Genomic DNA, 19,423 nt, shown 5'->3' on the forward strand with positions numbered 1-19,423 from the left:
AAAAAGCTATTTTGATGATTTGTTAGGTGGCATGCATGGTTGCTCCATTTATGTATCTGCATATTTTGACCTGCTTGCATTTGATTAAATTCTAACTTCAATGTTTAGCCAACTACAACTACATTGGCCAACTTGTAACTTGGAAGTTTAGCTAACCAGAAACACCAACTTGAAGAGTTTCAAAGTTTTCCCCAACTACATCACCTACCCAAGTCTACCTCAATTCCTATATAATCCTAAAACCTGAGTTTGCTTTCCTCATTCTAAACATAACAAAGATCTTTAATTTCCTTTAAGATCTATATCAACACAATGGCTTCTTTCAAGTGTTTGATCTTTGCTGCATTCTTCATTGCTTTATCATTTGATGCTGGCTTAGCTGCTCGTCATCTTCAGCAATTGCCAGTGCCAAATTTTCCAAAGCCTACATTGCCACCATTGCCTAGTACTGTACCAACTCTGCCACAGCCCACATTGCCTACAAACCCATCTCTGCCTAAGCCTACACTGCCTCCACTTCCAAGCTTACCTAGTGTTCCGACGGTTGCTTTGCCTCCATTGCCGAACATCCCCACAATCCCCACTATCCCAACAATCCCTTCCATCCCATGTTATAAATAGCTTGTATGTTAGATAGTATAGAGAGGAAAAATTTCTATATTGTTAAAATATAAGAAAGTGAAGGAATGGCAAGAGTGAAATATGTATAGAATTATATATATATAATTCAATATATATTATTCTATTATGGCACTTAACAAATAGATGTGTCTGTTAATAGACAGACATATCAATTCTATACAACAGTCACAACTGTTTGTATAGGTATCTGTTAATAAATAGACATGTCTATTCTATACAAATAGTCACAACTATTTGTATAGGTATCTTTTAATAAACAGACATGTCTATTACATAAACAAATAGTATCTTTTGGAGATAGACAGATTTGTCTATATAGTATAGTTGACATGTCTTTTCATTCATTATAAATATGGATGAGTTTTTTCAATCCAGAAATATACTACTTCTACTTCTTCTTCTTTTCTTCTAATCTCTAAATTCTTCATATAAAGAGTTCTTAAGGGAAATCTTCAGAGTTGCCGTCACAGATTTCGTGCTTTGTTGTATCCTGGAGGTATATTGCCATAACCTTGCAGCAATCTAGTGGGGGCAATTAATACCTTAAAGATAGTGATTCATCACGCCTCAAAGCCTATTCTACACCCACTGCCTCAACAATTTTAAGGTATTAATCGCAATGGAGTCCAAGGCTGTTTCCATGATGAATCAAGAGTTTGTGAAACTTGATCGTTTTGATGGGACAAACTATGTTCGCTGGAAAGACAAGATGCTATTCTTACTCACCACATTGAAGATTTCTTATATACTTGATCCAAGTCTGCCTGCTATTTCACCACCAACCGTAAGATTCTCGAACAAGTGAAAGCAGATCGAGACAAACGTGAAGAAGATGAATTGCTATGCAGAGGTCATATTCTTAACAACTTGTCGATAGGTCAGATGATCTATTTACTTCTGTCAAGTCTCCAATGGAAATCTGGAAATCACTAGAGTTCAAATACAACTCAGAAAAACAAGGTGTGGATAAATTTCTCATCATGAAATATTTTGAATTCCAAATGGTTGATAATATATCTGTTATGGATCAAGTCCATGAGTTACATGTCCTGGTTTCAAAACTTAAAGATTTAAAAGTGATAGTTCCTGAATCATTGCAAGTAGGAGGAATAATAGCAAAACTTCCTCCTAGTTGGAATGATTATAGGAAGAAATTATTGCATACCACAGAAGATTTTTCTCTTGAACAGATTCAGAAACACTTGCGCATTGAAGAAGAGACAAGAAATCGTGATAAGAAATTTGTTTCTGAATCTACTACAAAAGTTAATTTTGTATGAAGTCGAATTTTCAAAAGAAAATTCGAAGTAAGAGAAAGTTTTCAAGCAAAGCAGTAACAAGATTTAGTTATGGCAAGAATAAAGAAATCAAAGAAAGGAAGAACTTGTTACAATTGTGGCAAGAAAGGGCACTACAAACGTGAATGCAGGTTTCTAAAGAAACATAAGAAAGAAGATACGAATAATAGTGCTCAGAATTCCAATAAAGCAAATATAGTTGAACAAACTACTGAATTGATTGCAATGATATCAGATTTGCATATTGGAATGGTAACAGAACTCAATATGGCTACAACAACCAAATCCAATGATTGGTGGTATGATTCTGGAGCTACTGTTCATGTTTGCAATGATAAGACTCAATTTAAAAATTATGAAGAAGTTGTAAATGGGCAGAAAGTTCTAATGGGCAATCATGATTCCGCTAAAGTGGTGGGAAAAGGAAGTGTTGAATTAAACTTCACTTCTGGAAAGAAGCTATTATTAGTAAATGTGTTGTATGTGCCAGAAATAAGGAAAAATCTTGTGTCTGCTAGTCTGTTGTGTAAGAAAGGTTATAAGGCTGTTCTGGAGTCCGATAAAATAATTGTGTCCATAAATGGACTATTTGTGGGAAAAGGTTACTCATGTGATGGAATGTTTAAACTCAGTATTAATAATAATATGAATATTTCTGTTTATACTGTTGAGTCATCTTTATCTTTATGGCATGATCGTTTAGCACATATTAGTTTTAAATCTTTAAAATTTATGGCTAAACATGGTTTAATTTCATATATAGATGATAATAAAAAATCTTGTGAAATCTGTATACAAGCAAAAATGATTAAGAAATCTTTTCCAAAAGTTGAAAGATCTTCTAAGTTATTAGAACTTGTGCATTCTGATATTTGTGAATTAAATGGAATATTGACTAAAGGAGGAAATAGATATTTTATAACTTTCATAGATGATTTCTCCAAATATACTTATGTTTATTTAATGAAAAATAAAGATCAAGCATTCCAAATGTTTCAGATTTATAAATCTGAAGTTGAGAATCAAAAAGGAAAAAAAATCAAAATTTTGAGAAGTGACAGAGGTGGTGAGTATTTTTCCAATGAATTTTCTTCATTTTGTGAAGAAAATAGAATTATACATCAAATTAGTGCACCTTATATACCACAACAAAATGGGTAGGCAGAAGAAAGAATAAAACCTTAGTGGATATGCTTAATTCTATGCTTGTGAAATCTAATTTGCCAACAAACTTATGGGGAGAAGCTTTACTTACTGCTTGTCACTTACATAATAGAATTCCTTCTAGAAAATTTAAGATTTCTCCATATGAATTATGGAAAAATAGAAAACCTAACTTGAACTATTTAAGAGTGTGGGGCTGTTTAGCATATTATAGAGTTTTAGATCCTAAAAGGACTAAATTAGGTCCTAGAGCTTTGAAAGGAGTTTTTGTTGGTTATGCCGAAAATTCCAAAGCTTATAGAATTTTAAATTTAGACTTAAATGTAATTGTAGAATCTAGGGATGTTGAATTTATTGAAAATAAATTTCATAATGACCCTATACATGAGCCCATGAATAGTTCAAGTCAAAGCAATGGTTCTAGTATTGATATTAATTTTGAATCGACGTCTAGCAACAAAAGAAAGTTAGATTCTTCTAATAAAATTAGAAGAAGTCAACGTATTAGAAAAGAAAATAATTTACATCCAGATTTTATATCTTCTCAGGCTATTGTTTTTCTGGTAGAAGGCAATAGGTCAGTTGTACTTAACAAAATACCAATTTTGTTAAATGTAGAAGATGATCCTAAAACGTTTCAAGAGGCAATGACTACAAGGGATGTGGCCTTTTGGAAAGAGGCAATCAATGATGAAATGGATTCATTATTATTTAATAATACATGGGTTCTAGTTGATTTGCCACCTGGTTCTAAACCAATAGGATGTAAATGGGTTTTCAGAAGAAAATATAACACAGATGGATCGATTCAAACTTTTAAAGCTAGATTGGTTGCAAAGGGTTTTAAACAAAAAGAGGGAATTGACTACTTTGATACATATGCACCAGTGGCTAGAATAACATCTATTAGAGTACTTTTATCTTTAGCATCAATATATAATTTATATGTACATCAAATGGATGTTAAGACAGCCTTTCTAAATGGTGACTTAGAAGAAGAAGTTTATATGGAGCAACCAGTAGGATTTGGTTTACCAGGAATGAAAGAAAATTTTGTAAATTAATTAAATCTTTATATGTTTTAAAACAAGCACCGAAACAATGGCATTAGAAATTTGATTCGCAATTTTGGAATATGGCTTTAAACATAATAGTGTTGATAAATGTATTTATTCCAAATTTACAGATCATTTTGGTGTGATAATTTGTCTTTATGTTGATGACATGCTTATAATTGGAACAAATATGGAAGGTGTGAATGATACAAAGAAGTATCTAACCTCAAAATTTAAAATGAAAGATTTAAAAGAGGTAGATACAATCTTAGGTATCAAAGTAAAAAAACATAGTGGGGGTTTTGCTCTTTGCCAATCTCATTATATTGAGAAAATATTAAATAAATTTAATCATTTAAAAGTCAAAGAAGCAAAACTCCATATGATGTTTCTTCCAAATTAATCAAAATTCGCAGGCGCTTGCTCAAATTGAGTATGCTAGTGCAATTGGTAGCTTAATGTATGCTATGCATTGCACTAGACCGATATTACTTTTACAATATGTAAATTATCAAGATACACTAGTAAGCCTAGTATTGAACATTGGAAAGCAATTTCAAGAGTTCTTGGTTATTTAAAAAGAACTATAAACTTTGGTTTATTTTATAATAAATTTCCAATTGTGTTAGAAGGTTATACAGATGCTAGATGGATAACTAGTATTAATGATAATCAATCAACTTCCGGTTGGGTTTTTACCTTAGGAGGATGTGCTATTTCTTGGGCATCAAAGAAACAAACTTGTATAACCCATTCTACAATGGAATCAGAATTTATAGCTTTAGCAGCAGTTGGTAAGGAGGCAAAATGGCTGAGAAATTTTTTACTAGATATCAAGTTGTGGCCACAACCGATGCCTGCTGTTTCCTTACATTGTGATAGTCAAGCAACAATGTTTAGAGCTTATAATAAAATTTATAATGGAAAGTCTAGACATATTAGCTTAAGACATGAGTATGTGAGACAATTAATCTCTGATGGAATTATTACTATTACTTATGTCAAGTCTTGTAATAATCTGGCAGATCCGTTTACAAAAGGGCTCTCGAGAGATATGATAAAAAATACATGTGCTGGATTAGGATTAAAAATATTCCATTAAATTTACTAATGATGGGAACCCTACTTTATAGTATTATTACTAAATAAAGTTTAAAGGGTAACAACAAGTCATTAGTAAATGTTGTAATTAAGTACTTAATGTATTAAGTTAATGGAATGAGGATGAGTATTTATACTCTTAATGAAGTTTAAAATTATTACAAAGGAAACTTCACCTATATGAACATAGGAAGTGGTGCCGCTTCAACAAAAGTGAGAATAACTTTGTAAATGTTCATGAAAACAGGAGGTAGCACAAGGCCATATTCGTGCTAAAATTTTGGTGAACTTTTTAAGTTGAACTAATTGATTCGTGTGTGTAGTATTTCCGGTTCTATTTAATAGGAATCTAGGTTTAAGCTAAGGCCACCATGATTTCTTTAGAACTTTGAAATACTTACACTAAGGAAAAGTTTAAATCGAAAGATACTTTTCATTATGCATGAAACAATGGGATTTAACAATACAAGCTAAGTGGGGGATTGTTATAAATAGCTTGTATGTTAGATAGTATAGAGAGGAAAAATTTCTATATTGTTAAAATATAAGAAAGTGAAGGAATGGCAAGAGTGAAATATGTATAGAATTATATATATATAATTCAATATATATTATTCTATTATGGCACTTAACAAATAGATGTGTCTGTTAATAGACAGACATATCAATTCTATACAACAGTCACAACTGTTTGTATAGGTATCTGTTAATAAATAGACATGTCTATTCTATACAAATAGTCACAACTATTTGTATAGGTATCTTTTAATAAATGCATGTCTATTACATAAACAGTTGTATCTATTGGAGATAGACAGATGTGTCTATCTAGTAAAGGTGCCATGACTTTTCATTCATTATAAATATGGATGAGTTTTTTCAATCCAGAAATATACTACTTCTACTTCTTCTTCTTTTCTTCTAATCTCTCTAAATTCAGTTCATATAAAGAGTTCTTAAGGGAAATCTTCAGGAGTTGCTGTCTGCAGATTTCAGGCTTTGTTGTATCCTGGAGGTATATTGCCATAACCTTGCAGCAATCTAGTGGGGGCAATTAATACCTTAAAGATAGTGATTCATCACGCCTCAAAGCCTATTCTACACCCACTGCCTCAACATCCCATTCCTATCTCCACCACCTGGTAACTAAATAATTGATATTTTCTTTGTTCTTCAGTTCACTTTGTGGGAGGCGATTGGAAACTTGGACTATATTTATATATGCATATTGGAAGACTGCTACTGCTTCCCTTTGTTACTTTCTGTAGAGTTCCTTGTAACTCATATAGTCTCTGATAGCTTGTTCTTCATTTATGTTATGGGTTTGAGCATTATAGCTGCTTGTTGTGGTATATTGGTTGTATGATTGTAATAATTTGAGATTTTCATGATTACTACCAGCTATTAGTATTGTGTTTTCATTTGAATGTCATTATGGCACTATTACCTTGTTTTTTTTGATACGTCTTAAATGTCATTACGTATTTTCTACATAACAAAAGATACGTCTTAAATTTTAATGGTGAATAAATATTGATTTAGTTGAAAAAAAAATCTTAATTATGTAGTTTTTTTTTTTTTAATTGTATTTGGAAAATTTAATTTTAACAATACTGAAAGAAAAATACAGTTTAACAATAAAAATTAGTAACAGATTTGCAATAAAAATAAAAAATAAATTTATACTTAAAATTAATTAACTATCGAAAAATTTCATTATTTATTTTAGTGTTAAAAAATTAAATGTCACACCCATTTACTTAATAAGTGTAACTTGAAACTAAACTAACAGTTTCTTCTAAATAATCGACTAACTAACTGTAAGTATCTATTATAAAAATAGATTTATCAAACAACTAATTAGTATTAAGACACTAAAAATAAAACAACACAAGTAGATTAGCCAATATTTTCTTTTCCTAATATATGTATAATCTATGTAAATCTAAAAATTTTTTAAGTAAATACAACACAATTATTCTAAGCAATCAACAAATGAAATACTATGAATATATATAAAAAAAATAACAAAATGAATAAAGGTACATAACTGATAAGTGTAGCATCATTAAATTAATAAGTATAATTTTGTGAGAATTCAATTGAATTTTTTTCTTATAAATAATTTATTTCAAACGAAGCCATTAAAAATTAGGCTTGTTTGAACTTTGAACTTTAATACAAACCTCTATGCAAATCTGATAAAAAAAAAAAAAAAAAAAGAAAAACCTTCAAAATAAACTGAATTGGACATACTAATGAGTATAGGGGCAAAATTGAGGATCATTCCCTGGATATTTTGACCTGCTTGCATTTGAGAATATTCTAACTTCAACATCTAGCCAACTACAACTACAAAATTGTCAATCTGTAACTGGAAGTTTAGCTAACCAGAAACACTAACTTGAAGAGTTTCACAGTTTTCCCCAACTACATCACCCACCAAAGTCTAGTTCAGTTCCTGTATAATCCTAAAACGTGAGTTTGCTTTCCTCATTCTAAACATAACAAAGATCTTTAATTTCCTTTGAGATCTATATCAAAACCATGGCTTCTTTCAAGTTCTTGATCTTTGCTGCATTCTTCATTGCTTTATCATTTGATGTTGGCTTAGCTGCTCGTCATCTTCAGCAATTGCCACCTTCAGTGCCAAAATTTCCAAAGCCTACACTGCCACCATTGCCTAGTGTTCCAACTCTGCCACAGCCCACTTTGCCTACAAACCCATCTCTGCCTAACGCTACAGTGCCTCCACTTCCAAGCTTGCCTACCGTTCCGAAGGTTGCTTTGCCTCCATTGCCAAACATCCCCACAATCCCCACTATCCCAACAATTCCTTCCATCCCATTCCTTTCTTCACCACCTGGTAACTAAATCATTGATATTTTCATTGGTCGTCAGTTCACTTTGTGGGAGGAGATTCGAAACTTGGACTAGATTAATTATATATGCATATTGGAAGACTGCTACTACTTCCCTTTGTTACTTTCTGCAGAGTTCCTTGTGACTCATATAGTCTCTGATAGCTTGTTCTTCATTTATTTTATGGGTTTGAGTATTTTAGCTGCTTGTTATGATACATTGGTTGTATGATTGTAATAATAATTTGAGATTTTCATGGTGATTAATTACTAGCTATTATATTGTATTTTTATTGAAATGACATTGTGGCACTATTGCCTTATTCATTTTTTTTTTATCATACACATTTTCTAAATAACAAAAAGATTTCAATGGTGGAATAAATATTGGTTTAGTTGAAAGAAAAAAATCTTAATTTGGCCGTTTTTTCAATTCTATTAGGAAGTTTTCTTTTTAGTAACAGTAAAAAAAGTAAATAGTTCTCTATATGGGCTTGACAATAGCTCGGCTCCAAAAATAGTCACTGAATATCAAGAGTCATAAAAAAAATAAATAGATTAATCATAAAAATTAATAATAAATTATTCTGTTGCTAATTAGAAATAAATTTACAATAAAATAAAAAATAAATTTATAAAAAAAATTAGCAATAAAAAATAAATTTATAAAAAAAATTAGCAATAAAAAAATTTAATTGCTAATTTTAGAGTCAAAAAATTGGTTGTCATGTCCATCCTTCTTAAATAGGATCAGTGTAACCTGTAACTAAATTAACAGTATTTTCTCTAAACAATAACTAATTAACAATAAGTATATGCTACAAATTTAATTTTATAAAAAAATTAATTGAAAAATAAAATCAATATATATTCAGATACTAAAAAAAGCAATGCTATTAGATATTCCAATATAAAATACTGGTTTCTAGCTAAAATTTTCCTTACTAACATATGCATAATCTATGTAAATTTTGAAAAATATAACACAATTATTTTAAGAAACCAACAATGAAATCAAATATTAAGAATATGAAAGACATCAAAATAAATAAAGGTGCTTATCCAATAAACTTAGCATCATTTAATATTTACACAATGTTATCAAAGGGCAATGTTATCCAATAAATTTTTTTTGCTAATTACTAAGAAGGATTTGCCAAAGTTCATATTTTTTATTATTTTTTTTTATCAAATAACAGACATAGTGATAACAAAGTTGAATGACCAAACAAGCTGATTCATATAGCTTATTCCAATTAATTTGGGTTTAAGATTTAGATGTTGTTGTTTTATGAGATAAGCTTACCATACATATTAATAAAACACCCAATTTGAAAGTTAGAGTTCCTATTAATTAAATTTCCCAAGAGATGTACATGTACTTGATACATGTATTTTGTATAGTCATTTAGGTTAAATTTCATAGCCATTTCAGTCACTTGTTAGTTAATTTTAGCCAATTTTATTAGTTATTTAGATAGTTTTCCATAATTGTCAATTTTTGGGTTAATTTGTAATTTTGCTTTGTTTTGTAGGGAAAATGGTGTTTTTAAAGGACTAAAAAGAAATTATGCCAATAAAGAGTGATTCCTACAGCCAAAAATATCAAAAACAAAGCTTGAAAGTTGAAGAATGCAAAGTGGTCGAAATATGCATAACTTACTGCGTAAGTTGTGCAGTTCTGCACAAGGAGAAGAAGCAATTTTCCAGATCTGCCAAAACCTACATAAGTTATTGCATAACTTATGCAGATTTACTCCTTACTTATGCAGCTTCACGAAAATGTGCATAACTTGTTGCGTAACTTATGCAGATTTACTCCATGCTTATGCAGCTTTACGGAAATGTGCATAACTTGCTGCATAACTTATGCAGATTTACGCCCTTCTTATGCAACTCACGGAAAACTGCATAACTTATGCGGTCTCGCACTCTGCTTATGCAGCTTCATGGAGGAGACAATCAAAATGGCCGAAACTTGCATAAGATGTTGCATAACTTATGCAGATCCATTCTTTGCTTATGCAGCTTCACGCAGAGAGCCCTAAGCCTGCCTAAAACTGCATAAGGGCCTGCATAATTTATGCAGTCCACTTATGTAGTTTCATAGAAGACTCCAAAACTTGAAAAAAAACTGCACAACTAACTTGCATAGCTTATGCAACATCACGGGAAGCACCTGGAACCACCAATTTTGCATAGAACCTGCATAAGAAACTTGCACAACTTGTGCAACTCTTCATAATGAGCTGGCAGAAGATTCCCTCACGTGAACTCCTCCTCAAACACACCATTTTAGGGCTACTTGTCAAAAAGATATAAATATGTCATTATCTCATTTCAGAAAGGAGAGAGAAAAAGGAAAGAAAAGAGCAGCAGCAGAGGAAGAGTCAGAAAAACAGAGCAAAAACGTCACTTCTCCATTTCTGAACCAGATTTGGAGTTTTCTTCCTCTCTTCCTTATTTCCTACCTTTCTGGCATTGGGTTTCTTAGTTCTTAGCTTAGATTTAAGATTTATTTCCATATTTACTCAGAATTTCTTGTAAATATTATGGATAGTGAATAGTTTTCAATAGATTCTGGAGTTGAGATGTAATATTTGAGATATTTTATGGATTTTGATTGGGTAATCCATATTTTGTGGTTTTAATGAAGTTTTATCCATTTTTTGTGTGCTCAATGACATGTTTAGTGTAGGATCACATTAAGTATTATTTTTAATCCATGGTTGAAGCACCGAAAAGAGAAAGCCTTGTGATAGATAAGCAAGAAATTAGACTTAATTAACTTAGATCTAGAAATAGACTAGGGATTAAGAGGATTTACAGATTAATTAAGGAACTTAATGGGTCTTGATTAATTTTAACTCTACGAAAGTAGAATTAGATTGATTAAGGCACTCTTTGTCTCACTCGAAAGAGTATTCAAAGGATTTAAGAATTAATCTCCTTAAAACCCATACTTTCCATAAGATTGGATAACCAATTTAAAAATCCCAACATAGCTTGAATATGAACTCCCAAACTCCGGAATTGCCCTTTTATCATTGTTAATTTCTAATCAAATTTAATTGCTTGCCATTTCAAATCTTGCTATATTTCAATTTGCTTATTTTAATTTGCCGCAAATTTAATTGAATCTTCACATTGTTAATTAGATTATTAATTTTGCATATATAGATTTCACACTTCAATATCTATCAATATATTGCTTTAATTTTAAAAATAGTTCAAATTAGTCAAATTTTTATATCAACAATTCAATCATTAACACAACTCTTCATAGGAACAATATCTTTTCTATATTACTTATACAACCCGTGCACTTGCGGTTGGGCCACATCAGTACTTACAAGATATGTAAGTTTGACATCTATAATTGACTTGTGCTTTTTGATTGATTATATATGGAATAAGAAGCAACAGCTAGCTAGCCTAGCTTCCATATTTGTAATAGTTTAGCTTGGAATATAATCTTCCCTCTTGTTTAGTTAAACTAATGGAGACGTTTAATGTTTCGTTTGGTTGCAGCAAACAGGAAAATAGCCAACAAATCTCCACATAAATAGATATAAAACAAGAATATGTCAAATAGATAACTTTCTATATCCAACATGGAAGTTTTACAGGTGAGGAGTTGAACTGCCTGCGTACAAGCTTTCCTACCGACTCAAACTTGAAACTCCCCAATTTTTCCACTTCCCAATATCCCTATAAAAGCCCAGCACAAGTGCAAAATTAACACAAGCAAGACTCAATACAGATTTCAACATTTAGTAGTTGCTGCAAGCTCTTTATACCTTTTAAAGTAGTCCTTGTCTCTGCTCCAAGTTATGGCCAAAATTCATGCCTCATTCTTCATATTTCCATCAAGGTCGATTTGCCCGATGAATCGCCACACTGATCGGGTAGAGGCGTCATCTCCGGAGACAACATTGCCCGAGGTACCCGAGCTTCCTAAACCTGAAAGGTTCGAGCTGCCACCACTGCCTAATGTTGAGCTTCCACCATTACCTGAAGTTCCAACCTTGCCAAAACCTGAAATTCCTACTCTGCCAAAACCTGAATTGCCACCTTTTCCCCATCTTCCTGATGAGTTGCCCAAGCCCACATTGCCTACCATACCAATGCTTCCCAAGGACGTCACACCACCTCAGTCAACTACTAGTCCTTAAATTAATAGCCATACCATTTATGCTTCAATATTTTATTTTCTGATTACTTTTCTACATTTCCAGTGTCATATATGATATCTGTGATGCCCCTTACCAGTCTATTGTATAGCCGAGCAAGAAGTGCCACATTCGGTGCCGGAGCACCCTATCTTGTCTTGTCATATCTATTGTAAATTTTAATGTCATTTAAGTCAGGTAATTTATGTGTAAATTTTTTTTTATATATCTTGTTTCTGTGGAGACCCGGACAAATCCTCCTCTGTTTTATTAGCATCTGGCGGGTTCCACTATCACCTGTTAACATATTCATAGTCATCTCACATATTTCCATATCATATTCTCTTTTATCATATCATTCATAACTATTTATGAGATCTCAAAATGAAGTATCATCTATTGCATTCATATGGAAATTCATAGATAATAAATTACAAGCTTTCATTTCAAGTCCAAAATGAAATATATCATAAACTAGTAATTCCATAATGACTAAACATAATAAACCAAAATACTAGTCTATACATGGGCCCTACAAAAATACAAAAGACTGGTGAGGTGACTCTGGACAATGGCAGATCTAGTCAAAGCTCACGCTGCACTCACTGCTGTCATTCTTGCTGGACCGATCTCCGATTTACGCGATGGAAAACCAACACGCTAAGCATAACACTTAGTGGTGCATAATTTATAATAACAATAATTTAACATATGAAATAATATCTGCAACTCATAATTTCTGGGTCTTTTATATTTTTATTGCTCTTTGGGAACAATTAACATTATCAGGATCTTTTATGATTACTTATTATATTTTAAGTCTTAATTAATTTTTTATCAGTGCCCAAGAAACCTATAACAAATTATAAAAGCTGGATGCACGAGTGTATACTGGTTAGACAGCCGTATGTCTATCCAGTATACGTCTGTTAGGCACAAGGCTAGTTGTTGGGCACGAGACCCGTTGTCGGGCTTGTAAAGCCAGAAATAAAGTAGGCACAATGGCTAGTAAGTAAGCATATAGCCTGTAGAACAATCATACTAGACATATATTGTCAGTTCATGATTTTCTCAGTAGGCAGTACTGCTATCTGTAGTCTCTAATTGGTATACCAATTTATCCAAACTAAATAAATAAGTCTAGGTATACTATGGGCAATTAAACATTTTTAATTAATTTAGCACTATTCACTATTACTATTTTTTAGTACTGTTCATTGGTACCATTAATTTCATATTAATAGGACATTAGTCCTAATTTACATATTCATATCATTTTTAATATTTAATTTTCCTTATGAGTATTTTAATTATCCTATATAACATTTTTCCCATGAACCTTTCTTTAGGTTCATGTTGATGTGTTATCTTTATCTAGGAATATGACTAAGTTAGGATGTCTATTTAGTCACACTTCCACTTGAATTTCAGTTTTTGAATCACTGAATTTGGGGTTATAGAACTCAAGTTATGGTCAAAAAACCAAAGGAATAGTATTTTGGGACAATTTCTGGGTTAGCAGTTTTAGTGACTAAACTTGTGCTAACAATTTGATTTGGTTAAAGGAAAAACTGGGTCAAGTGGTCTTCATGAAAAGTTTAACCCTATGTCTAAGCTTTCCATTGATGAAATTTTAGGTCATTTGGACCAGTATAGAGAGAGTTATGACCAAATGAACACGTACTATTCATTTGGTCATTTTCTGGGTTGGCAGTTTTAGTGACCCAACTTGTGCTAACAATTTGAATTGGTTAAAGGCAAAACTGGGTCAAGTGGTATTCATGAAAAGTGTAGCCCTATATCTAAGCTTTCCATTGATGAAATTTAGGTCATTTAGACTAGTGTAGAGAGAGTTATGACTAAATGAACACGTACTGTTCATTTGGTCATTTTCTGGGTTGGCAGTTTTAGTGACCCAAGTTATGCTAACAATTTGAATTGGTTAAAGGCAAAACTGGGTCAAGTGGTCTTCATGAAAAGTGTAGCCCTATATCTAAGCTTTCCATTGATGAAATTTTAGATCATTTGGACTAGTATAGAGAGAGTTATGACCAAATGAACACGTACTGTTCATTTGGTCATTTTCTGGGTTGGCAGTGTTTGGTCATCCGGGTTTTAGCAGAGAATTGGTCATGATTTTGACAAAATTTGGGTAGGGTTTCTTCTTGAAAAATGAAGATTTGGATGTCCCAAAACACCTCCAATTGGCCTCATACTAATTGGAGTCACACTTTGTCGGTTAGGGTTCAACAAACACACTGGACTCATTGAGTCCCAACCTGCAGAAAATTTGACACTCACAAAATTCAATCTCCTCCTTCTCCAAACTCCAAATAAGCATACATGTCACTTCTATTAGCATCAATCTCAACACAATTAGGTCAAATTCAAAAATGTCACAAAATCCCCAATTTCAAGTACACAACCCTAATTTCAAATATCAAATTCACATATATAACCATGAAATCAATTCCCACATATAATACCTTGTTAATTAACTTCCCTAACTAAACTAAAACCAACAAAATCCATCATTTTCATGGTTCCTCTAGGGCTACTGAATTCAAGGATTTCTTTCCCAAATTTTTCTTTTTAATTTCTTGTAAATCTTCACTTGCTTTAGCATGATTTTCATGCTTAAAAAAGAGATCAAGAGTTTTGAGCACTAACCTTTTTTGTAACTTGTTAAACTTCACTTTCCTTGCTTCTTTTTGGTATCTATAGCTTTCTTAGGGTGTGGGGAGTATTTTTAATGAAGAGTGTTATGGGTTTTGGTGAGTGAAAGCTTGGGAAATCAAGCTTGGAAGCTTGAATATCAATGGAGGATTTGAGGGGCCAAGGTGGGCGGCACAAGGGAGAGGGAGAGAGAGAAGAAGTGGAGGAAGAAGATGAAGGTGGTTGGGGGTTTGTCGTATGTGGCTTATATATTTATATTTTTATTGTATTTAATTTTGTTTTAAATTTTCATAAGCTTATTTTTCTTTTTTTTTTTTTGCTTTTCTTCTTCTTTCCTAATTCAACTCATAATATTAATTTGTGTTAATTATTTTTATTCTCTAAATTTTATTTTTGTACTAATTTATAAATCCTCTAAACTTTAATTTATTTTTCTCTAAATTTTTCTTATATTTTCTTAACATTTATTTCTTCAATTTATGCCTCCTCACTATAGTTTAGGTGTAGTTCCAGACATTTTGACTGTCCGAACAGATATTAGTTATCAGAACAGTAAAATGTACGGACTATCTACGGCGAGGGCGTTACAATATCAAACCTGAAAATGTTGCATCTTGAGTGTCTTGTTCATGTATATATATATATATATATATATACACATGTTGTTTCAATTTCTTGAGTGTTGGTTCTGTTGAAGTTCGTATTTTCTACTAGTTGGAGCGCTGTTTCTATCTGAGCGTGGTTATATACTGGAGGGCTATTGCTATTTTCTACTGAATTTATCATAGAATTTCTCTTACTATATAGTGAACTGTGGCTTCTTATCTAAATCTCAATTACCATGAATGTTTCGTTTGCTGCTTCTTTGGGCCGCCATCTTTATTTGATATGAATGCTGAAAACAGATCAATAGAAAATCATAATAAGAATTCAAGGTATATGCACACACTCCATTTTGAAAAATAATTATATAAATAAATCTTATTTATCTATATTAAGTAGGATTTTATCTCTCTTAAAGTAGAAAAATTTTACAAGCATGGCGAAAAGTTTGAATAAATTATATTTTTATATAATTTTAAAAATTAGAGAATGTTTTAATAATTCTTCAACAAAATCAAATTTGTCTATTTGATTTTACTGATATCAAATCTAATATCTAATTAGTAAATTAAAATTCAATTAATAAGGAATTCAGTAATATTATATTTTTTAAAAATATAATTGTTTTTATATATATACATTTTTTATCATACAAGATTAACCTTATAACTAATTTAATTATTATTTATAATATTTTCAAGAAAATTTACAATTTAGTCCCTGAAATTTGCCATATATTACACTTTAGCCTCTAAATTTTGAAAAATTAACTATTTAGTCTCTGAGTTTTGTAATATATTACACTTGATTCCCTGAATTTTGAGAAATAAATTATTTAGTCCCTATAATTTTAATATATAGAATAATTTAGTCAATGTGATTTTAAAATTTATAAAAATTTCATTCATTAATAGAAGAAGTAAATTGTTTTATATATTAAAATTATAGGGACTAAAGTGTAATATAATACAAAATTTACAGGCTAAATAATTAATTTTTTAAAATTCAGATACTAAAATGTAATATAATGCAAACCTAGGAATAAATAAATAATTTTTAAAAATTTAGAGACTAAAGTGTAATATAAAATAAAATCCATAGATTAAATTGTAAATTTTTCATATTTTTATCTATTATTTCTTATAATTTTAAAAGATTTAGTCATACAAGAAAATTAATTTAAAGGCAAAAATCTTATAATTAATAAATTTTATAAAAGATAATATGGTCTAAATAAAATTTTAAATCAACTCAACTATAAATTAATGAGAAATAACTAAAAAAGTAACTGCAATCTATAAATAATCTGTTTGTCAAAATTTATAAATAAAATTAAATAACCTTCAAAAAAAAATATTCCAAGAGTTGCATCCTCTTTCAAATCCAATTGTACTTGGAATCCCAAAAAGATTGTGAAATCAAACGCAAACTTACTCCCCATATATATATATATATATATATATATATTTCCCCACAAAATCCCAAAATCAACATCATCAAGACAGAAGAGAGAAAGAAAGAAAGAATGGAGTCACAACACAATATGGAACCACCACTCTGCGCTTATGGCTGTGGCTTCTATGGATCAATACAGAATCTAAATTTATGCTCCAAGTGTTACAAAGAATACCAAAAGCAAGAACATACAATAAAAGCAGCGACTTCCTCTTTTAATGATACGTCAATTATTAATGAGTATATAATTTTGGTATGAACAAAAAATTTCTATTTTACAAATGGATGTACTCTTTAATGATTTTTGAAGAAAATTAATAATGCTATATATAAAAGTGCACACTTTGACATATTTATAAACTTTAATGGTGAATTGTTAATTAGGTCCAGAATTCTCTTTAATTTTCCAATGGAAAATGAAATCTCTAATTCTATATTCTGCAAACTTAATTCCCATATCTAATTAAGCTAAACATGTCTGAGCAAATTTTATTAAAATCACTGTGGTCATTCCTATCAAACGCACAAATGCACAAATCAACCTAAAAATTGTACATGATGATAATGAAATAACCAAACACTGTTGTTCTTAAAAAAAAAAAAAAAAAAACAAAAAAAAAAAAACAAACACACACTGTGGTCTGTGGCTAGTTAAGGATTCCAATTTCAACAATCCAATTATTAAACCACTTTAAAAAGAACAACTTGCTTTGACTTAATTTATCATAGACCTAATACACAAATATGTGGGCGTCACCTATTTTATATATAGGTTTCACTATACATATTGTGTCTTAAATCTATAATAGATTGAGCGTAAACAAGAATTTCCCCTTAAGAGAACCCACTTCCGCTTGGAAATCCAAGATCAAAGTTATAAGGCATCATGTTTGTGTTGAACCCTTCATTCCTTAGATTAAAAGGAAAAGCCTCAGTTTCAAGTTTTGAATTATAGAAGTAAGGATGATTTGTGGATTGAATCAGAAGCCGATCATCTAGTTTTGCCACATTTTGCCTCAGCACCTCTAAAGCTGCCTTAAGCTGCTCAAGCCTTGGCACGTCTAGTTCCTCTATAGGAGACTCCCACCAGCGCTGTTCCGCGCCAACTTTCCTCATTTTGTCAAGCTCCTGACCTCGCTTCTTCTCCATTTCCAATTGGTTCATAACCTAGTGCATCATTATAATAGTTTGGATTAGTGGCTAATACTAGCACTATAAATAGCCGAGTGCCAGTCTTTTAATGCAGAAAAAAGTGAGTCATGCACAAAACATCCCACACTTGTATGCAGTCTTATCCTTGTTTGCAGAAAGGCTGTTTTTGTCTCTGAACTGTGATGTCTAAGTCATAAATAGAGTAACTATACCGTTATACCAAAGTCACCATTTCTGCAAAGAGAGGGTTTAAATGCTTACGGAGAAAAGATTTTTCTTTATAAGTTTAGGACAATATTAGTACCTGAGTGAGCTGCATATTGAGCTCCCGGACCCTGGCATTCCGGTGAGCTTCGATAAGTTGTAGAGCACACGACGAAGGTTGGGGAGGGTTTCCAGCGAGAAAACGATCGATGACCGCTTCAACAGAAGGGTGACCAAAGGAGAAGACCTTCATGCTAGGGGAGAAGATTATAACGGTGACTTCAGCGCCACAAAGAGTGGTAAGTTCGCTAGCTTTCTTAAAAATGCCATACCTACGTTTGGAGAAGGTAACCAAAAGGTTACTCTCTCTAGGTATTTTCACCATATCCAATTTTTGGCGACCCGTGCTCTTTCTTGATATGGCTGCTAATCAAAGTGAAAAGATTTCTTGGAATAGTATGCAAAGCAGGGAAATGAATCAGCATTTATAGGATCATCTATTCTAGATTTGACATGCAGAATCACTGTCCATATTCCTGTGTTCTTGGTGATAATTCTTTGTACTTTTCTTGCATTTATTATTTTACTAGTTTTGGCATTCCCAGAATCTCCTAAAAAATAACATATTTGGTATAAAAATAATGAGTAATAAACAAATAAAGCTACTCTCATTCTTTACATCATTCGCCATTTCATCACTAACAGCAAGATACAGTGAAGATTGGCTATGCATAGGTGTTATTTCATTGGATGAAGATAAGGTGGTGTAGGTGTATCCAGTTATGACCAACAAGTGTATGATTCGTAAATTTGGTATAGACTTCATGAGTTACTTACCCTCTTAACCAGATACAATGAAGAATTTGCTTCGACAAATTGCTTAGCATTTGTGTTCATGATGTCATTTAGGTGTAAGTAACCATTGAAAACAGCAATTAAATTCCTCATATTTCTCCATATATAAACCTTTTTCTTGAACTTGCATTCAGATGGTAATTTTTGCTCACATTTTTAATAATTAATTTTCTATAATTAGGAGA

General features: G+C 31.5%; 2 protein-coding genes across 2 annotated transcripts; one reads left to right on the forward strand and one right to left on the reverse strand.

The window, feature by feature from the left end:
* The first annotated feature begins 12,008 nt into the window (after positions 1-12,008).
* Positions 12,009-12,296, forward strand: LOC131182028 (protein PELPK2-like). Its single transcript, XM_058150650.1, has one exon. It carries the CDS (start codon positions 12,009-12,011, stop codon positions 12,294-12,296), a length of 288 nt encoding a protein of 95 aa, XP_058006633.1.
* A 5,565-nt stretch (positions 12,297-17,861) lies between these two features.
* On the reverse strand, positions 17,862-19,203 carry LOC110637921 (agamous-like MADS-box protein AGL62). The gene is made up of 3 exons (XM_021788305.2): positions 19,050-19,203; positions 18,484-18,809; positions 17,862-18,194 (listed from the first exon to the last, which is right to left on the reverse strand). Exons 1-3 carry the CDS (start codon positions 19,114-19,116, stop codon positions 17,862-17,864), a joined length of 726 nt encoding a protein of 241 aa, XP_021643997.2. The 5' UTR covers positions 19,117-19,203.
* Between the last annotated feature and the right edge of the window lie 220 nt (positions 19,204-19,423).

Source organism: Hevea brasiliensis, chromosome 8, assembly GCF_030052815.1.
Source record: "Hevea brasiliensis isolate MT/VB/25A 57/8 chromosome 8, ASM3005281v1, whole genome shotgun sequence".
Classification (NCBI taxonomy): Eukaryota; Viridiplantae; Streptophyta; class Magnoliopsida; order Malpighiales; family Euphorbiaceae; genus Hevea; species Hevea brasiliensis.